Source organism: Spermophilus citellus (assembly GCF_964194105.1).
Source record: "Spermophilus citellus genome assembly, chromosome: 6".
In the NCBI taxonomy this organism is placed as follows: Eukaryota; Metazoa; Chordata; class Mammalia; order Rodentia; family Sciuridae; genus Spermophilus; species Spermophilus citellus.
The window spans coordinates 139,058,982-139,071,154 of NC_138187.1; the positions used below are offsets into that span (position 1 = coordinate 139,058,982).

The 12,173-nt window shown below is 33.1% G+C and overlaps 1 protein-coding gene across 1 annotated transcript in view; it reads right to left on the reverse strand.

The window, feature by feature from the left end:
- The window catches only part of LOC308651314 (abnormal spindle-like microcephaly-associated protein homolog), a gene marked incomplete at both ends in the record, with an annotated part of 80,468 nt that overhangs the window by 12,613 nt on the left and 55,682 nt on the right, over positions 1-12,173 (reverse strand). Inside the window, 9 exon segments of the mRNA XM_081298230.1 lie at positions 587-985; positions 1,351-4,890; positions 7,186-7,380; positions 8,561-8,689; positions 8,789-8,931; positions 9,040-9,247; positions 10,470-10,691; positions 11,510-11,595; positions 11,690-11,835. Coding sequence (XP_081154356.1) covers positions 587-985; positions 1,351-4,890; positions 7,186-7,380; positions 8,561-8,689; positions 8,789-8,931; positions 9,040-9,247; positions 10,470-10,691; positions 11,510-11,595; positions 11,690-11,835 — 5,068 coding nt within the window.

A 12,173-nucleotide genomic window follows, 5' to 3' on the forward strand; every position in this document is an offset into this window, starting at 1 on the left:
GCTCAGATTCAATTCCTGGATCTGCCTCCTTCCAATACAACATTGAAATTTTTGGTTAACTTTTTCTCAGTTCTCTAATATTTTAAGAGATAAAACTCTATTTTCCTCACACATTGGAGGATTTATTAAACAAAATAACAAAATGCTTTAGAAGCCAAAAGTGCTAAGCTGAATAAAGTACATCTATATAATAAGCAGCTCTAGCTAATATATTATCAGAGGAATATAATTATCCTGTTTCATCCAATTATGCTAAATAACAGTTCACTTTAATTTAAAATTTACTCTTAAAAAATGTCAAATATGGAGATCCCATCTTTTCAAAATTCTTCCAGGAGTGCTATAATTAACACCTATGAAATGCATGAAGTGCAAGGTGACCAGGGTCAAAACAACTCCAGTTCTGTGCTGTCTTGCCTGAATCATCATTGGTGTCTTTTCTCACTCTCAAAATAATGTTTTACTTTGGAAGATGATAAAATGGTCACTCAAAGTACTATTATTATTTATGGCCTGCTTAAACTCATTTAAAAAATTCTCATAAACACTGACCAAAATATTGAAGCTTTATATTTAAAATAAATACCTGAATTTTTATGGTGCTACTTTTAATTTTATAAAACTTCTGTTTCTGTATAAATCCTTTGATTCTAGCTTGAATTATAATAACACTCCTCCTGATTTGCAAATAGACTTGTCTTTGGTGTTTTGCAGATAGACGGGCTCTGTAGTGATTTTGTAAAATGACCGCTGCTTTTCTATATAGTAAAAACTGTTTTCTGGTTTGCCATGTCCTGATATAACGCTGTAAAGCGACAGCAGCTCTTTTCTGCTGAACAAATCTTCTCCGAAACACAGCCATCAGAAGGAAGGACTGAATTTGGAGGGCAGCACCTTTCTGCATTTCCAGTTTTCTTGTGACTGTATCACAAAGATCTCTTTGAATCATTACTATAGTCCCACTTTGAGAATGATACTCTCCTTCCTGTGAAAAGCAAACAGAGAAGTGTTAAACCACCTGTAAATCATAACATCCCCACTTTGAACAGCTTCATATTGGGTTTTACTTCTGTAACAGTTGAATGCAGATTGGTTAGCAAGACTACCATCCTTTCCTCATATATATTTTAAATTTCTGTCATGCCATTAAAGGCAGCCTGAAGAGGTCAGATTTCTGAATCTGCTAAAACACTTTTTTCTTTCCTTTTTAACTCTGACATATGACCTACAAAAATCTGTGTAACAAAAATCAGTTTTCTTTGTTCAATAAACAGCTTTGGCTCTGTGCATTAGGTAGAATGACCAAATTAGTGTGGCAGCCAGGTGCATACATTGGATATTACTTCTTACCTTAAAGCCTCTGTAAGAAGACTGTACAGAAGTAACTGTTTGGGTTCTTGTTGCAGTTAATGCTCTGTATCTTCTTTGAACAGAAATTACTGTTGCTCTAAAGTGGAGATAACGTCTCCTTGTGAGAAAAGCTTTAAAATGCTTCTGAATAATAATGGCAGCTTCATGCTGTTTCTGAGTTTGTTTCCTTATGTTGATGTCCTGAAAACTTGCTTGAATGCTATTTGTTTCTTCTTTACACATATTGGGTTGAAGAGCTTTTTGTTTCTTTTTATTTGCTCCATATCTGTCTTGTAACACTTTTGTAGCCCACCGGAGCTTTTGGTAGAAACAATATTGCTTATACATTTTGTATGTGCTTTGTATTCTAATAGCAGCTCTGTGTTTTTCCCTTAAAAGCTGTCTTGTTTTCATTCCTTTATATGCAGCTTGAATGACCACTGCAGAATCCCATTGTCTGATAAAATTTTCTCTTTGCAATTTTGCAGCTCTGTATGTTCTATAATGTTGTTGAAGTATAATTGAAGCACGTTTCTTAGTCTGAAATGAAACAAATGTTCTGTGCATTCTGAAAGTCGCCTGAATGAGAACAGCAGCCCTCTGCATTTTTTGCATTTGTCTCCTTACCACCCACCCTCTGTATGATGACTGGATCTTAATAACTGCCTTTCGTAACTGAAGGACTTGTAAGTGATGCTTCTTTCCACAAAGTTTTGCACGATATGTTCTCTGAATCCAAATAACAGTTTTCCTGAGAGAAAGGAATTTTCTTCTCATCATCACAGTTCTAAATCTCCTCTGAATAAGGGTGGCAGCTAAATGCATAACTTTTAAAAGTCTCCTAGTTTTCATGCCCCTAAAAGTAGCCTGAAGGCATACTGCAGATTGCCTCAATTGGTTATACCTCTGAAATTGTTTGTTTCTTGCCTTCACTGCTCGGTATCTTTGCTGTACTATTTTTGTTGCCTTCTTTAACTTATTAAAATACATTTGCTGCCTGTATCTTCTATAGCATGACTGAATAAGTGTTGCTGCAACCTGCATTTTTCTTAGAGTTTGTCTAACTCTTGCTCCTCTAAAACTTGCCTGAAGAGTATTAACAGCCTTTAAAGTTGCCAGGTACTTTTCACGCTGAATTTTACCTTGACAATATGCTCTGTATCTTACTTGAATTGCAACAGCTGCTCTTCTCATTGCATGGTATCTTACTCTTGACTGATACATTTTAAACATGGCTTTAATTAAAGTGGCTGCAATGTGCATGTGTTGAATATGTCTTCTTACTCTAATACCTCTATAAACAGCTTGGATTTTAATTGCTGTCTTCTTTAAATTAAGATACTCCTTTTGTTGATGGTTTGTAATTTTGATATCTCGATACCACCTCTGAATTATGATAGCTGAAGCTCTGTAGATTGCATATTTCTTTTGGGCTCTGTAAGCTCTATATTTAGATTGTATAGTGATTGCTGCTTTGCTGAATTTCTTTATTCTTTTTCTCACTTTCATACCACGGTAAGCTGACTGTAAAACTAGCACAGCCATTTTTGTTTTCAAATACAAACGATGTTGTTCTCTCCCAATTCTGTAAGCTCTATAATACATTTGAATCAAAAGAGCAGCTTTTCTCATGAGTCTCCACCTCTTTTGTTGCACATGCATTCTATAGTATGACTGTATGATGGCCGCACATTTGTGCTTCCTTTGAATTTGTCTTCTCAGGGTTCTTCCTTTCCATGCAGACTGAAGCACCAGTACTGCCTGATGGAGTTCAACATACTCCATACGTTGTTTCTTTCCTATAGTCCATGCTCTTAGATGTTGCTGGATGATTAATGCTGCTGATTTTAACAATCTGAATTGTTTCTGGGCCTTGTTCATTCTAAAAGTAGACTGAATCTTGATTGCAGCTTGATGTTCCCTTCTGATCTGCTGCCGGACTTTCCAGCCTCGATAAGCAGACTGAAGAGAAATCACAGCTGCTCTTTTCTTTAAAAAATGTGTTCTTATATCATAAGCAGATTTGTGTGCCCTGTACCATCTCTGAATTTTCATTACCGACCAAAGAACAGATTGATATTTTATTCTTTTACTGTAGCCTCTAAAAGCAGTTTGAATTTTAAGAGCCGCTAGAGATTGTTGTTTCAATAGTCGGCGAACTTTGTAACCTCTGTAGACTGCTTGCAAACAAGTAGCTGCTCTTTTGACTTGCAAGAAGTTCTTCCTCTGATTGACTTGTACTTTGTATGCACGATAGTAATTCTGAATGACAACAACTGCTTTATAAGTTTTCAGGTAGTGCTGCCGCATCCTTCTCATTCTGAAATAAGACTGCAGCGAAACGGCAGCTTTTCTTTGCAATCTCAACTGCTTTCTAACCAGGTATCCTCTAACAAAAGCTTGCAATTTGATACAAGATTCACGTATCTGCACATATTCTTCTCTCTTTCGTGCAGCCATTTTTTGTGTACGGTACCATTGCTGGATTAATAGTACAGCTTCTCTTAAAAGTAAATATTGTTTACGTGCTTGTTTCATCTTGACAACTGACTGCAACTTTATTGTAGCATTTTTTAGACTCACAAATTTCTTTCTGGAAATATAAGCACGATAATATGACTGAATCTTTATAATAGATGTTAAGATATGAATAAATGTTTTCCTGGCTTGCATCCCTCTAAATGCAGACTGTAGAACAATGACAGCAGAACGTGTTCTCCGATAAGTTGCTAGAACTTTCCTGGCTGAAATGTAAGCTCGGAAATGAGTCTGAATTATAATGGCTGCTTTCTTCATCCTCTTATATTTCTGTAATTGCTGATGTTTTCTTATGTGTGCCTGCAATCTGATAACAATCTTCTTAAGGTTTAAAAATCTAAATTTGTCCTGTCGCATTCTCCAATATGATTGCAAAACATAAGCAGCTCTAATTTGTCTGTATAAATTCCGAGCCTTCATTCTCCTGAAAGCTGCCTGTAGTTGAATGGCTGCAGCTCGTTTCTGTAAGTAGTTGGTGCGCTCAGTCTTTCCTTTAAGATATGCTTTGTAGTACTTCTGGATAGTCAGTACAGACTCTTTCTTTCTTTTATATAACTTTTGGGCTTGAAAGCACCGAAATCTTCTCTGAATAATAACAATACAAGATCTAATATAAATATATTTCTGTAATTCTCTGTGCCTTCTATACCATGATTGTATGACAATAGCAGACTTTTCTTTAGCTTTTCTCCTAGAATGCCATTCTCTAAAAGCTCTTTGCAATATTACTGCAGCTTTTATTTGTAATTGCATTTTACGTTGCTTCCATCTTCTGAACACAGATTGGATTATAAGGCATGATGATTTTAACCTTTTATATCTTTGTTGATCTTGTTTTCTTCTTAAACTAGCACTCCAATGCCTTTGAATTACAATTGTGGCCCAAAGATATCGTTTATAAGATTTAACAGCAATTATCATTCTTATTCTAGATTGCAGGATGACTGAATAATATTTCAATTTCAGAAATCTTTTTCTAGTGGAATATCTTCTCCAATACCCCTGGGAAAGGTAATAAAGGACAAAATGTAAAATAGACATAGCTTTCTATTCTTAATACTTTTGAAAATATTAAGTTTTCTAATACCATGCTTAAAAATGAACACATTAATTAGAAAGCCAATATTTCATTGCTAACATCTTGTTTATAGTTTAGTCTTTACATTGATACAGCTGTAGTCAATTCAGAAATCCATTTCAATTCTGATTGTATTTACACTGCATTTGTATTACAGAGTCATAAGTAGCAATTTTGTTATATTAGAAGGAAAAGAAAAATATTATAATATTTTTGGTATCTATTGGTTATATATAATTTCTGAAGACTTTATTTCCAGATCTTAAATATTTCCTTTATTTTATGGTTGTTAAACTATCTTATTATGCTTGAAAATTCTGTACATAAGGCATCCTGTACTATAACATATAACATTACAGGACTGAAAATATAAACATAGTGAGCCCTCTGTTTCCATGGATTTCCCATCCATGAATTCAAACAGGTGAGGGTGGAACATTTTCCAAAAGAAAAAAGAAAAGAAAGATGTGACTGTATTGAACATGTACCAACTTGATTTCTTGCCATCATTCTCTAAACAATAAAGTCTAAAAACTATTTATACACCACTGGCATTGCATTGAATATTAGAAATACTATAAGAGAATTCAAAGCATACTGGAGGATGAGGATGTGCATGATTATACACAAATACCATGCCATTTTGTAAACATACAGATTTGGATATCTGCTGGGGTCCTAGAACCAATCCCTCATGGATAGCAAGGGACAACTGTACAGGAGTTTGAGAAACAAATGGGCTAGACCACTTTCAGGGTTATTGTTGTCATTAAAAATAAAATTACTTTCTTTTACCAAATATGGGGATTATAGATATATAATATATATATATGGAATTTTGGAAACACTCTAAAGTAAGCGAACTTTTGTCTCTTGAAAAGCCACAATTATAATGTAGCTTCTTAGTCAATGAAACAATATGTTGGCTCAACAAACAGGACTGCAGACTTTCCAGCCAATTCCAGTTGCTGATATCTACATGATCCCAGGCTACTGGTAATCAAGTTCTAGATAATTCTTATAGAAACCTGTCCAAAACAATCTATAAATTGCTGATTAGGAGAGGGGCATGTTGTTTCTTACTATATGGTTTTTTTTTTTTCCCCCTTTCATGCAAGTAGAGCAGTATAGGGACTGGGTACCAAAGAATCTACAGAAAAGAAAAAAAAAAAAAAGGAAAAAAAAGAAAAAAATCTCAGAATAATAAGTAAACAATAAATGTATAAGCTTAGTACTATTTACATTTGTAGCAAAACAGTGAAATGCTAAGGTGCATATCTAACAAAATATGTACAAAATCTATATGAGCAAAAATTCAGAACTGATGAAATATCAGAAATTTAGATCTAAATATACCATGGTCATGTATGTTTAGGAAGACTCAAAATTATCAAGATGTCAATTCTTTATTTTGATTCAATCTAATCTCAATCAAAATCTCACCAATTACTTTGGATATCAGCAAACTGATGCTAACATTATATAAAAAAGCAAAGGACCCAGAATAGTCAACACAAGGAACATATTATGTTAAATAGATGTTACATATTTTGGCTAAAAATAAAATAACATAGACATTCTATTGACTAATTATAAGCACTATTTTCATTATATACTAACTAAATGGGCTTGGAAGAAAAATGTGTGTATTATTTGTTCCCAAAGAGAAGTTTCTAGGACTCATTATTAAGATAAAGCTATACCTTGGTAAGGTACATGGATTCAAAGTAGAGTGATGCTGTATGCCACAATGTCCCATGCAGTGGAAGACTACAAATCTCTAATACAAAATGAAGACAGCAAGATGCATAGAACTAGAGTCTTGTCCCTTTCAGAACAAAGAAGGCATTTCAATTATGTTTCAGTCTTATGCTGAATGTAGCAAAGAGATTCACAGGTAGTAAGGAGACGCTAAATATTTTTTTAATCAAATATAGTCGGCTTTCTGTATCTATGAATTCTACATTATTAAATTCAACCAAGAGATTGATATTCCAGAAAAAAAAGTGCCTGTTCTGAACATGTACAGACTTTTCCTGTCATCATTATTCCTTCAACAATACAGTATAATAGCCATTTATAAGGCACTTATATTGGAGACAACATTAGAAAAAGAATTCTAATATATAATCATTGAAGACTTTGTCATATTTTTCCTTCTTCCTTTAAAATGTTACTAGGAATGTTTAAGTTAAAAAAATTTGTTCAGGATACTATACCTGAATGACCGTTGCTGCTTTATTCTGTACATTTTCCAGTTTTTCCTTTTTTAACATTAGTAATTTTCTTTGTGCTAAGACTCTTCTCCAATATTTTTGAATGACCAGTGTTGCATTAATCTTTCTTTTCATTCGTTGTTTGGTTAGAAAATTTATTACAGCTGACTGAATAATTCTTGCAGCTTTGTCTCTCTCCTTAAAAAACAAAACAAAACCAGCAAATGTGAATTAAATACTTAATTATTTAAGACTTTATTCCTTATATGATAATTAATTTTTTTAAGTTAATTAAGTTACTACAGGACTTTGGGCAAGAGCAAATTATTTCAGTTATTATTCTTTCTAAGTCAGACACTGTATAGGAAAGCAGGTTATGTTTCGTAGTTGCCAAAATGTTAATTGTTTTAGATAGCTACTGAAAACTGGCCATAAATATAAATTTACTGTAATTAAAAATTTGAGGAGCAATAATGAATGTAACCTATTTCTGAAATATCTATGATAAATTTTATTAGACGATGACTACTTGTTCTATTATTGATTGTTTTCTAAATATTAAGTATAATATTGGTTAGTAGGTAGGAAGATGAAAGGGTTAAAATAATCTGTTCTGTTCAACTGGTCAAGAGACCATTTCTCAGATTATTAAAAATGGCATTTTTCTCAGAACCTAAGAATGAAGCTATTTTATGTTAATGAAAAATTTTGTACTGTTGGGATCACAAAAGAAAGCAATAAATAACATCTCTATCCCTGTGTCCAGATCTTAAACATTTTGAAAAATAAAATAATGGACACCAAAGTACTGCTTTATAAAGGATAAACTGAAAGATGGTCTCAGGACAAACAAAATGGTCTTGTTAATTACTGCAAAATCAGACACTTGATGTCCAGACCCAATCAACACTAGCACTAGGAAAAGCCTCACAGAGCACAACTTGAAAAAATCAAAAGGAGAGTCCTGCTGTAAGAAGAGCTGAGTCAAGCATCCCTAAGTTATTCTTCACAAATTTACAAAGCAGACAACATTATTCCCCATGCCCTAGGGCAGACTAAGTGAAAGGGTGGACAGAGGTGGAAAGGAATCAAATTAAGAAAATAGTAGTGATTAGAATATTCACACCATGTCATCTCAAAACACATACATGCAATTATTAAATTTATCTTTTTAACTTCATATATTAGTAAATATAAAATTCACATCAAGAACCAATCAACTGGAGGCTGTACAGTAGCTCAGTGATAGAACATTAGCCAAGTATGTCCTGGGTTTGATCAACAGCACCATTAAAAAACAAACAAACAAACAAACAAAAAAACAAAACACTAGCATATTTTAAAGTACAATTCATATGTCTTCATTTTCTAGGATTACCTTATAGAGCTTTAGTTCTGTTTTTATTTTATATTTTCTCCATGCTGTCTGTATAAGTCGAGCAGCTCTTATTTCTTTACGAAGATCTAAAAGCCTTGCACAAAGAAATGACAAATAGGTAATAACCACCTAAAAAAACACAAAAGATGAATACAGAAGATCAACAGAGAATATATACTCACTGTTATATTCTGAGACTTATTAAGAGTTTAAGAAACTCTTATTTACCTTTTCATCTGGAATTGTATTTGACATATCTGAATGATGAATCATAGCAGGTATTCCACCAAGGTCTCTAACTGCAGACCTGACCAAATAAAAATTTTTCTTTTCATTTTCCAGAAGTTCTTTGTGGAGTTCTGAAGTATTTTCTATCATGCAAGTAAAGAAAAAGAAAGAAAGAAAGAAATTAGAATGCTATAGCCCAAAATCAGACATGGCAAAGAACCAGAAAGGTTGATCAACAAAAAAGGACTAACCAGGATCAAATGATTTAAGAGATATGTCCAGAGTACTGTCATCGGATTCAGAGGAAGAATTTAATACCACTGAACCAGTTTGTGTGCATTCCACAGTTTGAGTAGTACGCTGACATATAGCATCAAAAGGCACATAGCAAGGATGGTAGTGATGGATAAGGTAACATAACACACGGCCATCTGAGAAAGACACTGTAAAATTCTCTACCTGATTGGAAATACCAGAAAAATAATTACTTGTTTTTAAATACTCATATAAGCTTTCATAGAACATTATATCCTTTTAGTAGTTAAAGACTATCACACTAATTGTTAAGAGAATCTAGTATACCATATGCACAGCCAAATTCTCAAATATTAAATCCTAACCATTTCAAAAGTAGGATTTTATATTATTACTGTCTTGGATTAGATAGTATCAATCAAAACTTCACATCCTTCCCAGAACCTCAGGATGTGACCTTATTTGGAAACAAGGTCATTATAGATATAATTAAGTGACATGGGGTCATACAAGTAGGGTGACTTCTTAATCCATTATGACTGGTGTCCTTTTAAGAAGAAAGAGACACACAGACAGAAACACAAGGAGAACTCCATAAGATGGGAAGAGGCAGAGACTGAAATAATGCACAGATGAGTCAAAAACTACCAAGCACTGCTGGCAACCACCAGTACTTAAGAACATGACACAGTTCCCTAGAGACTTTAGTGAGAGCATATTCCCTTCTCAGGCATGGTATCAGACTTCAAGTCTCTAGAGCTGTGAATAGAATAAAGGTCTAGTTTGCAGTAATTTGTTATAGTTCTCTTAAGAAAATACAGTAGTTATAGTCAATTCTCATTATCCGTGAACACTGAATAGGGAATACTGACCACTTCTCAGGGGGGAAAGACACAGTTAAGTTGCTGTGAGTCTCTGGTCCCAACATTTTCATCAGTCTGTAGATGGCATTGTTCTATGTATGTTTCTGATTCAGTCAGAAACAAAGCATGGCCAACAGCACTATATACTCAATGCCTAAACAAAGTTTACTTAATGTACATACTTTGTTTGGAACATCACAGTTTTCTCTTATGAATTCTGCATATGCTTCTACTACACTTGATAGCCATTTCAAACAAGAATATAATAACAAAATGGACATCATATACCAGTTCTGTATAAATGCTTAATTAAGGGCATTTTCCCCCTTAGTGATATATAAAACTTACATCATGCATTTTCCAATTGGTGACAACTTAGATTAGTTAAAATCTAGCATATAACAATATAATCATTCATGTGAGGAAAAGTCTGCTTAAATCTAAAAATTACATTATTTAAGAAATGTAAGAAAATACTTTATGCATTAAGCTTAATTGACATCAATCAAAATTATTTAAAGATAGTGAATTAAAAAAAAACCAACCACACAAAAAAACTTTACCTTCTTATTATAGAAGGCACAAACTGCATTTACCCAGTCCATCAATAATTTCACATTTTCACTATACTGTTCAAAGAAACCACTATTTCTTTTGTCTTTTTTCTTATTAATAATAGCATCAGAGCGGCACGACACTGCAGACAATGATTTCTTTATACTGTGTGTGTATTTTAGAAAGTGAATTTCTTCCTTTAATTGCTCTAAATTAAGGGAAATATCCACCTGAAACATATAAAAAGGATAAATTCCTTAATTTTTCATATATTAGTTTATATTTTTAATGTTTTATTGGTGCTTTATATTGTACATAATAGGGGGATTCATTGTTACATATTCATACATACCCATAACATGATTTGTCAATGCCATTTCCTAGTACCCTTCTCCCCTTTTCCTCCTCTCCTGCCTTCTCCTTTCTTGCCTCACTTTCCTCTACTATACTGGTCTTTTATTTTCATGAGATTCCCCACCCTATCCCCCCCTTTTTTTCCTTTGTTCTCTCTAGTTCCACATCATGTTATTTTTGACCTACAGAATTAAAGTATCTATTCTGTATTTTGATCAACTCAGGTTAAAAAAATAAAACCGATTAGGTTTTAAAATTTTAAAATCCAAAAATAAAATTCCCAAAGTTCAGAAAAATCTACATTTTCTTTAAGGACCTCATACATGCTAGGCAAGGCAAGAACTCTTCTACTAAGCTACATCACCACCCTACAATCTACACTGATAAAATATCTAGTGGTTAAGAAAATGAGATTTGGGGCCACACAAGCTTAGATTCTCAGCACAGTTCCACATATCAATGATATAAACTTGAGCTTCAGTTTCCGCACCTGTGAAGGAGACTTAACATGACCTAATGCATGTGTGAGAAATATTAAAATAAAATACATACAAAAATTATCACAGGCCTGAGACAGAATAAATTCTAATAAGTGGTAGTTATTATTGTGTTTATTTGATTCAAATTCCTTTTATAAACTAGTAATCAAAATTGAAAAATAAAAAAAACACAAAATGTGCCAAATGTATAATACCTGAAAAGCAAATACAATTTTCCAAAGCAATGCAAGAGTCTTTTCTCTGTGCCTATCCACAATATCCTTAGATAGGATTGAATTTCCTGCCAATAAAAATGCAGTCCATTAGCATGATTCATGTATATATATATCTACCAATATTCAATGAGAATAAGTATTTCTCTGTTTAGTTTTTACCATGTTCATCACGTAATTGAATTCCTCGTGATTTAAGAATTTGAAGAACAATGTCAACATTGTGCATTTTTTGAAGACGACTTATTGCAGGAATCCTGAGTTTCTTTGAAAGATTCCAGTTCTGTGTGAGAAGTTCCATGGTTCGCCTAGTAGTAAAGAAATTTTCAGATGAATTTGCTATGTAACAATATATATGAAAAGAAATATTCATTTAAAAATAGTTATTACCCACATAAATCCCAAGAGTTTAAAGAGAGTAAGGTCAAAAAGACTCCAAATAACTATCTCAAAACTGTATTGCTCCATAGTTAATGAGTAGCTGGTTTTCATTTTTAATTTTTAAATATGGAAATCCATGAATAAAATGATAAGAAAACTGAAACATACACAAAAATATACATACATATCAACAAAATAATAAACTTCTACAGAGAAAGAAAAAAAGGAAGGAGAGGAAGGATAAGAAGAAAGAGGCATGTATTAA